Raw genomic sequence first — 16,192 nt, 5'->3', positions numbered from 1 at the left:
CGTAGTAGCCCAGAACCAAATTTCAATTCATTTTTTAATCCGTTTTTTGTTAATTTGCCATTTCAAAAATGGTCATAACAATTGTCACTTTCTTTTACTTGTTTAAATTTTTCTTAGTTTCTAAAAAAATTTTCAAAAATAATAAACACCTCGATTAAAGCCGCATTAAATAATATTGCAACTTACCCTCCTACTCCAGCCCGACAGCATGCAAATATTTGCATTAGGGCCAACGCCAAGAAGCCCAACGTCGAACAACAACGTTGACGAGTCATGGCTGCGACAAGATTCGAAATTTCTTAAACAAAAATAATCCGGCACGAAAAAAATTTAAATCGAAAAAATCTCCCAAAGTGGGAGCGGAACTCAAGTTGATGTTGTCGCTTTGAAAGCCACACGCAGACTCAATAGAATTCGGCTATGTAGGGTTATAATGTAATCAGAATGGCATGGATGGTGAGTGAGTGAGTGGTGGTGAGACCGACATTCTCTAGCTGACATAATGTTTTGAACTTTGGTTAGATGGGATCGGAACTTCTTTTGCTCTTTCTTTTGGGTGCCATTAATCTGGTTTGAAAGAAGATGTGTGTTGCCATTGTAATTTGGGCGATTAAAACAAAATATAGGTTTTGAGGTACCCAAACAAGGTGTGGATTTTTTTAGAAATAAATTTCGAGGTATTCAAAAAGACGTGGATTTTTTTAGAAATAATTTTCGAGGTATTCAAATACCTCTCCCTACCAAAAATTATTAATATTCGCCCCCCTTTTTTGGTGTAGTCCCCATATAACTCCCTTTTAATAGCCTCCGCCATAGTATATAGGGTATATTAATTTTGTTTTTAACCCTATAAAGTATATAAATTCTTGATCAGCGTAAAATTATAAGACGATCTAAGCATGTCAGTCTGTCCGTGTGTTGTAATCACTCTAGCGTCTAAACGTATTGAGATAGATAGCCAACATTTTGCACAGAGTCGTCTTTTGCCTGCAGGCATGTTCGAAGTTCGAAGATTATAACGAGTGGTTTTAACTAAGGCTGAAGTAAGCTCAGTCGGTGCCATCGGTCAACCTAAGGACCCACAAACCTTAAGAGGACCCCCCCCCCCCCATTCTCGGGGTCAAAATTTTTGTGGATATAATTCGAATCTACACTGATTAAAGAATGTCTCTACAAAATTTCAAATGAAAATCTCAAGAACTCTTGAAGATATATCCGATTTATTGTGTCCGCATCAAGTGACGGCTGAAGGGCTTCTCAAACTTTAAACGCGTTTTTCTCTAAACATTTTTTTGCGAATGGCGGGCACGATAACTCAAAAACTAATAATCCAATCCGTTCCAAATTTTGCAACGTTTCTCTGGGAGTGTATAGCTCTCGTATGAACTAGGAACTTTTTTAACTTGGTTTTTGGTAAAAAATCGGCGATTTTCCAAAAATATTTTTTCAAAGGTCCACCATTTTGTTAATTTTAGAGCGAAGTCAATAATCCTAGTTCATACGAGAGCCAGACATGTACTCTTTCTATCACCGTCGGAATTTTCGGATTCCGATGTTCCAGTTAGGAGTTATCATGCCCGCCATCAAAAATAAGGACTTTTCTTTAATTACAAAAAACAACAACAATACAATAACAAATTTTTTTTTGTAAATTATTTTTCTTCTCTTTTAAATCTTCCATTATATATGTGCATAGTTACAAACCTTAACAAGCATTGGTATTGATTTACCAGCCCATTGAAAATCTTGAAAAAATAATATCGAGAATGGGGGGGGGGGTTTCCCTTAAATAAAAACACGAGTGATTACAATTTCAATCTTTACTATAATACTCTGGTGTTTACAATATGAATAATTGTTTGGATGTCAGATACGATTTTATGTTGGAATCCTCTGATCGGTAATGATAGCTGGGTATGGAGGTCGGATCGTTAATAGCCGACTGGTAACAGTCGGCTCGGGCATACTCGGTTAAGTGAAGTCGGCTCGTAACTAAACGGTTGGTTGGTATTCGGATTTGTTGTGGTCGGCTCGAAGGTGTTCGGCTGGCTACAGTCGGCTCGAAGATACTCGGCTAGCTGATGTCGGCTCGTCGGCTAGCTACAGGCGGCTCGAAGATACTTGGTTAGCTGATGTCGGCTCAAAGATACTTGGCTAGCTGCTGTCGATTCGTTGGAGATGGGATGGCTACAATCGGCTCGTTGCAGATCGGCTGGCTACAGTCGGCTCAAAGATACTAGGCTAGCTGATGTGGGCACGTTGGAGACCGGCTGGCTATAGTGGGCTCGAAGATACTCGGCTAGCTGATGTCGACTCTAAGATACTTTGCTTGCTGCTGTCGGTACGTTGGAGATCGGCTACAATCGGCTCGATGATACTCGGCTAGCTGATGTTGGCTCGTTGAAGACCGGCTGGCTGCAGTCGGCTCAAAGATACTCTGTACGTTGGCTGGCTACCGTCGGTTCGTTGGTGATCGGTTGCGTGTAGTCGGCTCGTTGTTGGTCGGCTGGTTTGGGTTTTTCAGGGTTCAGTTTTGAGCGGGGGAGCTGGCAAAGAGCGAGGAACTGGCAAAGAGCGAGGAGCTGGCTAAGAGCGAGAAGCTGGCAAAGAGCGAGAAGTTTTCAAAGAGAGAGGAGCTGGCTATGAGCGAGGAGCTTGCAAAGAGCGAGGAGCTGGCAGAGAGTCAGGGGCTGGCTATGAGCGAAGAGCTGGCAAAGAGCGGGGAACTGCTATTAGCGAGGGGCTGGCAAAGAGCGGGGAGCTGGCTATGAGCGTGGCCCAACCGTTGTTAACATCCACAAACATCCACGAGACTGCGGACAAGCCACACATCTTCATCACTCGTAGTTCGTTAACGTCCGAGGTCGACCACTTCGGCATGGGAAAGTGGAACATATATATGCGTATGGTACTATGAAGTGAATGAGAATTATTCTGTACTTCAGAAAAATTGTCTGTCGATTAATGCACTGAAGTTGAGGAGCACAGGTAATGATACCGGCTCAGGTTTACAGTGAGACGTTATTCACTACTAAATATTGATGTGGGTTGACATTTACTTGGGTAACTTGGCTGGCAAAGAGCGGGGAGCTGACAAAGAGCGGGGAGCTGGCTATGAGCGAGGAGCTTGTAAGAGCAAGGAGCTGGCAATGAGCGAGGAGCTGGCAAAGTGCAAGAAGCAGGCAAAGAGCGGGGAGCTGGCTATGAGCGTGGCCAAACCGTTGTTAGCATCCACCAGTATACGAGACTGCGGACAAGCCACACATCTTCGTCACTTGTAGTTCGTAAACGTCCGAGGTCGACCACTTCGACATGGGAAAGTAGAACATATATCCGTATGATACTATCAAGTGAATGAGAATTATTCTGTTCCTCAAGAAAATTGTCTGTCGGTTAATGCAATGATGTTGAAGAACACCGGTAATGATACCGGCTTAGGTTTACAGTGAGACGTTCGTTATTCACTACTAAATATTGAGGTGGGTTGACATTAACTTGGGTAATGTATAATGTATGAAACGGTCACGTTACAAGATGGGATATATCGGTCCAAGTCCCCATATAACGGTATCTCCCAATTTTCAGTATTCTGAAAGGTTTGATCGTATTTTTCCACCGAATTTCTCCACAAAAAATTATGAACATTTTTACGGATAGCCCCCATATAAGGGTACCCCCCCAATTTTCAGTATTTTGGGGTTCTTGAGCGCGTTTTTCAACCGAATTCGCTGAAATTTGGTATTTTGTAGTCGTATAAGGTAACAAATCTCCCTACCAAAAATTTTTAATATTCGCCCCCTTTTTGGGTTAGTCCCCATATAACCCCATTTATTATATTAAAATAGTTATCTGATTTGTTCCGCTTTTGGGTTTTGTTCTTGGCTCTGTTGTAATCATTTCACCTGCGGTGGATATTAAGATAAAATGATAGAACGTAAGGTTCCATAATTAACTATATATGAACTATAACCCGCGTTTAGGCTTAGCCCCTGTGTGGGAGGTACCAGAAGGAGAGGATCGATATTCCCCATCTCCGAACTTGAACTAAGTTTGGAAGAAATAATAAGATGGACAAAGTCTGGATGAAATCAAAATTTTCTAAAACAAATTTGGTCCAAAGAAACATGGGGTCTAGAACCAATATTTCCATGAGGCACATTTTCACCTTGGTAAAGTGCATACACCCTCATCAGCCATAAGGCTGAGGGTATAATTATCCATTAAAAATTTCTGAAATTATGGTTTATGTAATGGGTTTGTAGAAAAGTCGGTATAGGTCAACTTTTTGGTATATTCCCTATATTTTCATTTCAAGTACCTGTCAGTATATCTATGGTCGGGGGTATCCAAAGTTCGGCCCGGCCGAACTTAACGCTTTTTTCACTTGTTTATATTTTATTTTAAATTATTTTTATGTTTTATTTATTATTTATAAACTATTTAAGTAAATCGTATAAAAAACAAACTATACAAAAAACTCGCATCCCATAAACAACTAGAACATCGACTACAAAATCCGACATTCATCATCGCTGGATTCCATTTACCGATAATCTCTTAAAGCTTCGTTTTGAGGGATCTCTATTTGCTGTCTTTATTTGCATTTACTGCACTCCTCTTCGCCTTCACAAATATCACAGAGTTTCGATTCAACTTCATAAAAATCGGTTGCCTTCTTATTCGAATCGTAATAATCATAGACCCGGATGACAGCAGGTTTTTGCATAGCAACAGCATGGGCACGAATGGCCTCGTACAGAATACAGGTCTTTTGATCCTTATACAAATGATCGAAGTAGATTACCAGCAGAGAGTTGGAATTTTTCAATTCAACGTTCTGAAAAAAATGGAAAATACAAATTAGTAATAGAAAATAATATTTAAAAAATATAAAAAAAAACTGAAAATTTATTTTAAAAAATGTTTTTCAAATATTTTGTTTTTAAATCATAAAAAACATTTTGGAATAAAAAACTGTGGAGTCCATATTTTAAAAAATGCTTTTTAAATTATGCCTCTAATAGTTTTTAAAAAATCCACAACTGTACAAAATTTTTTCAAATTTCCACAAATATCCTTTGAAGACCTGCACAAAATATTTTTCACAAATATCCTTTCTGATTCGCTCATATTTTTTTAATACTTACACTAACTCTCTTCACCTCCTTGATGGCGGGCAGACTTTCATCTTCGACCACATATCCCGAGGGGGTATTAATTTCCAACACTGCCATATTTGAAGCTTCACCCTCACCCTTATATTCCACACAGACATTCATTAGCAGGGCGGATTTTTGACCGGTCTTTTGTTTTTCGGTGGTAATCTCAAAACTGGGCTGTTCCTTTTCCAGGATATTATATTGATAGGCAATTTGGACCATGGCAGCGCCACTACCCTTGGCTGAGAACTCCACGGATTTGGTTTTATCGGGCATCTGAAAAAAAGAGAAAACAAATTCATTACGTCCTGAGTTTAAAGTTCCTCCTCCTGCTTAGACTTACCTCCACATTTTGATAGAGAATATCATTTTCCTCGGTGAGCTTGAGGGTTTCCTGTTTCTCTTTGTCGGCACCCTTGGAGGCTATGTCCACGACCATTTTTGCCGGTTCATAGTCAGCTAATTTGGCGAATTTTATGAGAGCCTGGAGACCCACCACAGTGTCCTGGGTGGAGGCAAAACCACCATAGCTATTACGCTGGGCAATGAGCCATCTAATTATGGGCAGAATTTCATCCATATTGGGTGAGGGTTGATTGAGGAGGGTTAGCAAGGCATAGGAGCTAATTTCCACATCACTGCTGTAGACATATAGCCACCATCTACGCGTCAGAGGTCTATCCGAGCTTGACCACCATTTACGATCACCATCAGTTTTGACCAAAGAATTCAATTTTGTCAACTTCTCTGGGGCTTTGGCATGGTGGGCCCTATCCAGGGTATAGGTGGCAATAGCCTGGGCATGAAGGGATTCAGATTTCTCCGAATTCTCGTTAATAAACTCCAAAGCCTTTGAGATTTCTTGCGAATATTTCTCAGCATAGGTTTTATTTTCCAGCAGGGCCAATAGGACCGAACTTGTGAGGGACACGTGATTGGCTTGGGCCGCATAGAAGAAGCCTTGAGATTTTTCCGTAAATGAACCATTTTTGGCCTGTTGATGGACCAGGTATTCCAAGGAGTTTTCAATGATTTTCGGATCAACTTTGATGTAGTCCTGCAATTGGATTAGGGATCTGGTCACATAGGCTGTCAGCCAGGTGGAACCATTATTCAGCTGGCCATTAAGTTTATGGGGTCCAAAGGAGCTGAAAGAGCCATCGGGATGGCGATAGTTGAGCATGTGTTGGTAGCCAGTTTCCATGTTGTAACGTAACTTCGTTTCCATATTGGGGGTCAGGCGTTTGGTGTTCTGTGGGGGAGAGAGAAAGAGAGGAGAGAGTGAGGATAAGCCAAAGACACTTTGAGAGAATGCTAAAGGGCCGAACTTACCTCCAAATATTTCATAACTAAATAATTCGGCAGCAGTGTGGACATGGTCTGTTCACCACAGCCGGTGGGTAGGCGTACCAAATTGTCGAGATTATTGACGACGGGACCCAAAATATCACCCACAACCCCGACCTCAACATGTTGCGAATCAGGTATAATCTCCGCAGGCAATTCCAGTTCGAAGGACGATTTAATTTCCGCCTCCTTGTTGAGATTGACAAAGAAGGCCCGATTGCCATATTTAGTAACACCTTCGGGTACAACCTTCATCGATTTGTGGACGGCATCACCGGCCACTGGAGAAATGGCGGTGTACTTCAACATGACATTGCCCAAAACTTTAGGGCGGATCATAAAGGCAACCCCGGCGGCACCCATAGCAGGTACTCGAACCATCTTCGTGCGTGATTGATCGCCAATTACTTCGTTGGTGATTTCGGTAAATTCAAATTCATTGTCGCTATTATCCAAGGTGACCTCAACATCGAGGGTTTTGTCCAAATAATTGAAGACCAGGGCGGGGATGTTGATGACCTCACCTGGAAAAAAATTATGTTTTTTTATTTTCAAAAAAAATATTTTTAAAAAATCTACGCCTTGCATAGATCCTTGACCCATTCTCACCTCTCTTAACGGAATATGGCAGACGTATGGAAATAAAGAATGGCTGGAAGGTCGTAATCTTGGTTTTATCACCCGTCACCGCCAAACCCTTTTCACTGTTCATGGCAAAGCCGGTCAACATCCATGAGGTAATGGTATCGGGTATTTTCTTGGACCAGGTAAATTCTTCCTTGTCAGTACTAAAGAAGAAGAAGAAGAAACAGGAAATCAGGGTTAATAAAACTTCTCCAACAAAATATCCTCCCATCACCACCTACTTTTCAATATTATCAAATATCCAGGTCTCTGCAAAATCTTTGCGAACCTGTACAGCGCCACTACCACCAAAACCTCCCGCAGCTCCAGCAAATCCAGCAGCACCTGATGCTGCCATAGGCTGGCCAGCTCGTGTACCCGAACCTGTCTGTGGTATAGAATCATTTTCAACTTGTCCTCGTTCAACGGCCGCAAATGGCACTACTAAAACAAAAACATACCTTTAATGTGGTCGATGACGCATATTTTCGGTGCGCTATAAACTCACTTGTCATATAATCCGGTTTGGTCCAATTATAGAAATAATCACCATTTGTCAGGGTAATACAACCGGCAATGGTACCAGGATAATAAGAATAGCCACCCTGATGAGGGGTGCGCGTGACATAAGAACCCACAGTCCAGCCGAATTCACTGGCACGAATATCATTGTTCGATCTCAAGAGCAGAACACTTTGGTCCACAGCCATGAGGCCGACAAACGAATTGGGGGCTGTCTTAATTTTCAAGGCAACTTCTTGGCCGGGTTTGACCTGCTCGGCGGCAGTGATGTTGATCTGGAAAAAATGAAAAAAAAAATAAATAAAATTTTGAACTTAAAAAATTAATTTAAAGAAAAAAATTGGAGGTTCTCAAGAGGCCATGAAAAATTTTTTTTTAAAAAATCCACGCCTATCTGAAGGCCATGAAAAAAATTATTTAAAAAATCCACGCCTATCTGAAGGCCATGAAAAAAATTATTTAAAAAATCCACGCCTATCTGAAGGCCATGAAAAAAATTATTTAAAAAATCCACGCCTATCTGAAGGCCATGAAAAAAATTATTTAAAAAATCCACGCCTATCTGAAGGCCATGAAAAAAATTATTTAAAAAATCCACGCCTATCTGAAGGCCATGAAAAAAATTATTTAAAAAATCCACGCCTATCTGAAGGCCATGAAAAAAATTATTTAAAAAATCCACGCCTATCTGAAGGCCATGAAAAAAATTATTTAAAAAATCCACGCCTATCTGAAGGCCATGAAAAAAATTATTTAAAAAATCCACGCCTATCTGAAGGCCATGAAAAAAATTATTTAAAAAATCCACGCCTATCTGAAGGCCATGAAAAAAATTATTTAAAAAATCCACGCCTATCTGAAGGCCATGAAAAAAATTATTTAAAAAATCCACGCCTATCTGAAGGCCATGAAAAAAATTATTTAAAAAATCCACGCCTATCTGAAGGCCATGAAAAAAATTATTTAAAAAATCCACGCCTATCTGAAGGCCATGAAAAAAATTATTTAAAAAATCCACGCCTATCTGAAGGCCATGAAAAAAATTATTTAAAAAATCCACGCCTATCTGAAGGCCATGAAAAAAATTATTTAAAAAATCCACGCCTATCTGAAGGCCATGAAAAAAATTATTTAAAAAATCCACGCCTATCTGAAGGCCATGAAAAAAATTATTTAAAAAATCCACGCCTATCTGAAGGCCATGAAAAAAATTATTTAAAAAATCCACGCCTATCTGAAGGCCATGAAAAAAATTATTTAAAAAATCCACGCCTATCTGAAGGCCATGAAAAAAATTATTTAAAAAATCCACGCCTATCTGTAGGCCATGAAAAAAATTATTTAAAAAATCCACGCCTATCTGAAGGCCATGAAAAAAATTATTTAAAAAATCCACGCCTATCTGAAGGCCATGAAAAAAATTATTTAAAAAATCCACGCCTATCTGAAGGCCATGAAAAAAATTATTTAAAAAATCCACGCCTATCTGAAGGCCATGAAAAAAATTATTATTATTAGTTTTAAAATATCTGCAGGACTCCTTACCTTATTCTCCAATTCGTAGTCAATATAATAGGTATCCTCCGCATAGTGATATTCACCCTGCTCATCAATATAATAAATATAAATCGAGAACCGTGGAGAATACACCAATTCCGGTGTGATGGTGATATTGTGCACCATGGGCTTCTGAGGTAAATCGATATGTCCCGACTTGACAATATTACCCCGGGCAATAACATTATAATCCAAATAGGCCAGGGGTTTGCTGGAGTTCACTGTGAAATGTTCAGGCTGGAATAATTTGGGCCTAGAAAGAAGGAGAAAAAAATCACTTATTTGTAGATCCAGTGAAAGGGTCTCCCAAACCTACCGATTATTATAATATTTATCCTCAATTTTAAACCATTCCTTGGGCAACTCCTCAGCTGGTGTATCGACCTTTTTGGGTTCCCGGTATTGATAGGCATTATTGACATCACGTTTTTCATCCCGATATTTGGCCTCAATGTTATAGTAATGGGTATAGCCCTCGTATTCCTTCAGATCGCTCAGCTTTACCTTGAAGGTCACGAAACCTGTCTCATTCATAAAACCATTGAAGCTGTAACTGAGATTTCCCGAAATCGGTGGCATTAGGGTCGTTGTCACCTCCTCATCCTCCATATGGCGGGGCTGATGCCAAGAATTCTTTTCCAACACCTCGGTGTATACCAATTCCACTGGGGTCTTTGTGTCCTTCAAATGTGATCCATCCACATAGGTCAACTGGATCATTACCTCCTTTTCCTTATCCGCCTCAAAGGAGTTACATTCATAATAATGGACACAATGCATGGCATAGCGGTAGGGGTAGATTTGGGTACTGGCGGTGGTGTTGATTTTCACCCCTGTAAATTCCTCTTCCACGGTGGCCACAATACTGGCATAGGTGGAATATTCTTTGCTATGCAAATAAGCCTCCAGCTCCTTGACATTCAGATCAATCTTGGCCTTGCCTTGGATCATATCGCCGGTGCGTATTATGCTGGGTGGTTGTTGTTTTTCATTTTCCGAATTGCGACCGAAGTCGTAGTAGGTTCCCAGGCTGAGGATGACGGTGGCTTTGCCGTTCAAGGGCTTGCCATAGGTGTAGCTGAGGAAAAAAAATCAGCAATTATTAGTATCGAGTGTGCTCCTCCACTACCAAAAAAAATTACTTACTTGGCCCGAACAATAACCTGCATATCACCATCCTTAACCGACACCGACTCGGTGGCCTCAGCCTTTACCACATATTTCGGCAGGACATATTTCTGCACCTCAAAGTACACGGAACGTTCATATTGACCCTTGCTGGACACCACCACACGCCAATTACCCATTACCGGAAATTCGGAAATTTTAAATTGGCCCGTATGCACCCCCTTGACCACTTCGAAATTTTTCAATTCCTTGATGCGATTTCGTTTACCATCTTCCAACCATATCAAAGTATCCTTTTCCGGCACGGCTGGCTTCAAATCCTTATCCAAAAACAATACCCGATAATTGATGGTGTCACCAGGTTTATATAGACCCTTGTCGGTTTGGATCCGAACGTAGGTGTTAAATTTGGCATAACTCAATTTAGTGGAATTTTTAAAATTCTCCAGACAATTGACACCCTCAGCTGTTAGATTGTAGTTACCCTCAGCCAAGGTGGGCACTGCGAACTCAACTTCTTTTATTTCCGAACCTGTGACCTCAACAATTTTACTTTCATTAAAGGAGGGACCGGTAATGCCCACTTTTATTTGGCATGCAGAGTCCACGTGATGTACGGCCACAGCTGCCGTATATTTGTCATTGGAGTGTATGGTACCGGGAGCGATAACGGTATATTTGCTGGAAGAAAAATGAAGAAGAAATACAGATTAGAAACCTTAGGTTGTTTGTTGGAAATTTACTGGCCCCAGGAGGCAAAGGTTATCATGGGAGGGTAGGTTAATTTGTTCTGCAGGTTATCTTAACACCTGGGAGGTGTTCAAATAAATATTCAAATATTAAAAAAAAAATGCAAACATAATTTTCAAAAAATTTGTTCAAGGCCTTCAAATGGGAGTGGATTTCTTTGGAGGTCTCAAAAAAGCAATTAAAATACATTTTTGAGGACCTATCCTTAGGCGTGGATTTTTTAAAATTAATTTTTGAGGGCCAATCCTTAGGCATGGATTGTGGTCATTTGGGGTTCGAAAAAAATTATTTAAAAAATCCACGCCTTGTGGTCATTTGGGGTTCGAAAAAAATTATTTAAAAAATCCACGCCTTGTGGTCATTTGGGGTTCGAAAAAAATTATTTAAAAAATCCACGCCTTGTGGTCATTTGGGGTTCGAAAAAAATTATTTAAAAAATCCACGCCTTGTGGTCATTTGGGGTTCGAAAAAAATTATTTAAAAAATCCACGCCTTGTGGTCATTTGGGGTTCGAAAAAAATTATTTAAAAAATCCACGCCTTGTGGTCATTTGGGGTTCGAAAAAAATTATTTAAAAAATCCACGCCTTGTGGTCATTTGGGGTTCGAAAAAAATTATTTAAAAAATCCACGCCTTGTGGTCATTTGGGGTTCGAAAAAAATTATTTAAAAAATCCACGCCTTGTGGTCATTTGGGGTTCGAAAAAAATTATTTAAAAAATCCACGCCTTGTGGTCATTTGGGGTTCGAAAAAAAATATTTAAAAAATCCACGCCTTGTGGTCATTTGGGGTTCGAAAAAAATTATTTAAAAAATCCACGCCTTGTGGTCATTTGGGGTTCGAAAAAAATTATTTAAAAAATCCACGCCTTGTGGTCATTTGGGGTTCGAAAAAAATTATTTAAAAAATCCACGCCTTGTGGTCATTTGGGGTTCGAAAAAAAATTATTTAAAAAATCCACGCCTTGTGGTCATTTGGGGTTCGAAAAAAAATTATTTAAAAAATCCACGCCTTGTGGTCATTTGGGGTTCGAAAAAAATTATTTAAAAAATCAACGCCTTGTGGTCATTTGGGGTTCGAAAAAAATTATTTAAAAAATCCACGCCTTGTGGTCATTTGGGGTTCGAAAAAAATTATTTAAAAAATCCACGCCTTGTGGTCATTTGGGACTGTATAAAAATTATTTAAAAAATCCACGCCTTGTGGTCATTTGGGGCTGTAGAAAAAATTTTTATTATGACAACATTTTATACAACACACATAGATTTATGTGTGCTTTTTTAAAAAAAGAACACACCTCAAAACCCATCAAACTGCGTGGGATGCGGGCCAATGTTAATATCATAATAAATATGTTAACATCCGAATATGCCAAAACGAAAACAAAACACACAAAACAATCCTCCAAATCCATAATATAAATAACATTAAAATATATACATAAACGAAAAACAACAAAAAACTTTTTGGGTAAATTTATCATCATAAATTTAGAAAGCAATAAAAAATCCAAAAACAACAAATTTAAAAAAATACAAAACTAGTTAAAAAACAAACAAAAAACACCAAAGGCCTTACACATCCATGATGGACCCCCGCTGCCACTTAACTAAGATAGCCGGTCGGCAGATCGGCAGGTTCGCTGGCAGGCTGGCTGGCTATAACAGCTGTAAAACCGCTAAACCAGCAACAAAGCCGCTAAGCACACAAAAACCAGCTATCAGCCAGTGATTAAGTCGCACAATGACAATTACAAATCAAAACACAAATCAGAGGGAGGCAAAAAAAGAAAACAATAGCTTAGCATATTTTATATAGCCCGTGCTAGTTGGTTGATGATTAATTTTTGTGGTTTTGAATATTCGAAATTTTGTTTTTATTGTGGCTATTTTTTTTTTTTTTTTTTGAGAAACACTATTTGCGAATATAAAATTCTAGGCGAGAACAAAAACCTTGAACTTGATGAATGCGGTGATTTCTCATTTACAAATGGCAAATAAATAGTACAGAACGAATTTATTCTATTCTTAAAATATATAAAAAAAAACCAAGCATAGAGGCTGGATAGGCCTTGATAAAAAGTAAAACAAATCACGCGTTGTGGTCATTAAGGGCTCTATAAAAATTATTAAAAAAATCGAGCCTTCCAATCGCTTCATTCAATGTGAAGTGCAAAAACAATAATTAAATTTTTTTTTTTTTTTTTCATTATTATTTGTAAATATTTTAATTTTGATATCCATCAAACTATAACAAATCATATACAACAAAAAAAAAAATTATTTGTCATCAAAATTTAAATAACTGAAAACTAAACTAATTGCCATAATTTGTGCTGACATTGTTCGCAACCTTCATGTGCCGAGGTAATTTCCTGTTCAAAATATTAACAATCTAAATGTGTTGAAAATATCAATTAAGGAACAATAATTAAATATTCCAGCAAAGATCTGACCGATGATTTTTTAATTAATATTTTTATAGAGCCCCAAATGACAACAAGGCGTGGATTTTTTAAATAATTTTTTTCGAACCCCAAATGACCACAAGGCGTGGATTTTTTAAATAATTTTTATACAGCCCCAAATGACCACAAGGCGTGGATTTTTTAAATAATTTTTATACAGCCCCAAATGACCACAAGGCGTGGATTTTTTAAATAATTTTTATACAGCCCCAAAAGACCACAAGGCGTGGATTTTTTAAATAATTTTTATACAGCCCCAAATGACCACAAGGCGTGGATTTTTTAAATAATTTTTTTCGAACCCCAAATGACCACAAGGCGTGGATTTTTTAAATAATTTTTTTCGAACCCCAAATGGCCACAAGGCGTGGATTTTTTAAATAATTTTTTTCGAACCCCAAATGACCACAAGGCATGGATTTTTTAAATAATTTTTTTCGAACCCCAAATGATCACAAGGCGTGGATTTTTTAAATAATTTTTTTTCGAACCCCAAATAACCACAAGGCGTGGATTTTTTAAATAATTTTTATACAGCCCCAAATGACCACAAGGCGTGGATTTTTTAAATAATTTTTTTCGAACCCCAAATGACCACAAGGCGTGGATTTTTTAAATAATTTTTTTCGAACCCCAAATGGCCACAAGGCGTGGATTTTTTAAATAATTTTTTTCGAACCCCAAATGACCACAAGGCATGGATTTTTTAAATAATTTTTTTCGAACCCCAAATGATCACAAGGCGTGGATTTTTTAAATAATTTTTTTTCGAACCCCAAATGACCACAAGGCGTGGATTTTTTAAAGAATTTTTATACAGCCCCAAATGACCACAAGGCATGGATTTTTTAAATAATTTTTATACAGCCCCAAATGACCACAAGGCATGGATTTGTTAAATAATTTTTATACAGCCCCAAATCATCACAAGGCTTGGATTTTTAAAATAATTTTTTTCGAACCCCAAATGACCACAAGGCGTGGATTTTTTAAATAATTTTTATACAGCTCCAAATGACCACAAGCGGTGGATTTTTTAAATAATTTTTTTCGAACCCCAAATGACCACAAGGCGTGGATTTTTTAAATAATTTTTTCGAACCCCAAATGACCACAAGGCGTGAATTTTTTAAATAATTTTTTTCGAACCCCAAATGACCACAAGGCGTGAATTTTTTAAATAATTTTTTTCGAACCCCAAATGACCACAAGGCGTGAATTTTTTAAATAATTTTTTTCGAACCCCAAATGACCACAAGGCGTGAATTTTTTAAATAATTTTTTATATTATATTTTTTATTTATTTATTTTTTTTTTGTATTCGCCACGAGTTTTGAAATTAATTCTAATGAAGATAAATCATTTCAATTTATAATAACCAGTGTTTTTTGCTATTCAATGGCAAGATAATCTTTTATTCTAAATTTTAAAGCATCATTTATTATTTTATAATTGCAAAATTTTATGGCCCGCTTCTGATTCTGAAGTGCCTCAAACCGGATTTAAATTTATTTGATCATTTTTGTATTTTCAAATTAACTAAAATTGTAATTAAAAATTCTCTCATTTTTTATAAAATATTTTTTCTTTTCATTTTTTAATTAATTTCCCAAAAAATATTAAAAATATTTTTTCCCTTTTTTGGTATTAATTTTTAATTTTATTGCCCACTTTTTCTGTTTAGTTGCATGAAAGAAAATAAAATTCTGAGGATCTTGGGTTCTGAGTTTTTCCCCCCCAGCCCAAATGAAATTAAATATTCACAGCAAGTAAATGAACGACTAAACTGTAACCCTGTTTGTTTTTCAGTTAACTGGAGGGGATTTTTTGTTGCTGTTACTGTTGTTGTTACTATTTTTGTTTGTTTTAGTTGTTGGCACAACACTGTTGCACTGTTCGGCGATTCAGCGAAGTGTTTTGGGGAAATCCCAAATGGCCTTCCCAAAAACAAGTCAGAAGAAAAGCAAAACAAAAAACTTTTTGTTTTACACTTGAAAGTAATCAGGTAGTTGGCTTGACAAACATACAAGCCATCAACACACACACTCACTCACACACACTCTCACACACACTTACACACTCATTAAAGCCATATATTAAATAATATTGCAACTTACCCTCCTTCTTCGGCCCGACAGCATGCAAATATTTGCATTAAGGCCAACACCAAGAGGCCCAACGTCGAACAACAACGTTGACGATTCATGGCTGTGACAAGGTTGTTGTTGGTTTTTTGTCAATTCTTCCAATTAACCGCACAAAAATTGCAAGATTCGTATTTTTATTTTATTTTTTTAAAATAATCCGGCACGTAAAAATTTCAATCGAAAAAATCTCCCTTGGGGGGAGGAGAGAATTAAAGTTGATCTTGTCGCTTTGAAAGCCAAACGCAGACTGAATAGAATTCTGCTGTGTAAGGCTATAATGTATTCGGAATGGCATGAATGATGAGTGTGTGTGTGTAGTCGAGTGGCAGAGCGGTTCGTGAGACCGGCATTATCTAGCTGACATTATCTGTTGTACTTAGGTTGGATGGGAGCGTAGCCTCTCTTGCTCTTTCTCTCACAATTAAGCCGGTTTCAAAATTAAACAGAGTTGCCATTTCAATTTTGGGGATTTTAAAAACTAGGATTTTTAT

The 16,192-nt window shown here is 38.0% G+C and overlaps 1 protein-coding gene across 1 annotated transcript; it reads right to left on the bottom strand.

Annotated features, from left to right (window-relative positions):
* Window positions 1-4,594: 4,594 nt before the first annotated feature.
* On the bottom strand, window positions 4,595-15,760 carry LOC133323701 (murinoglobulin-2). The gene is given in 10 exon segments (XM_061532620.1): window positions 4,595-4,837; window positions 5,148-5,435; window positions 5,503-6,411; window positions 6,492-7,030; window positions 7,116-7,294; window positions 7,373-7,481; window positions 7,558-7,927; window positions 9,198-10,287; window positions 10,356-11,018; window positions 15,672-15,760. Coding segments are annotated over 10 exon segments (4,479 nt in total).
* Window positions 15,761-16,192: the final 432 nt, after the last annotated feature.

Source organism: Musca vetustissima, unplaced genomic scaffold (assembly GCF_032173495.1).
Source record: "Musca vetustissima isolate MV318-11 ecotype Yass unplaced genomic scaffold, APGP_CSIRO_Mvet_v1 utg74863, whole genome shotgun sequence".
Taxonomy (NCBI): domain Eukaryota; kingdom Metazoa; phylum Arthropoda; class Insecta; order Diptera; family Muscidae; genus Musca; species Musca vetustissima.
This window is presented reverse-complemented; position numbering and strand designations above follow the sequence as displayed.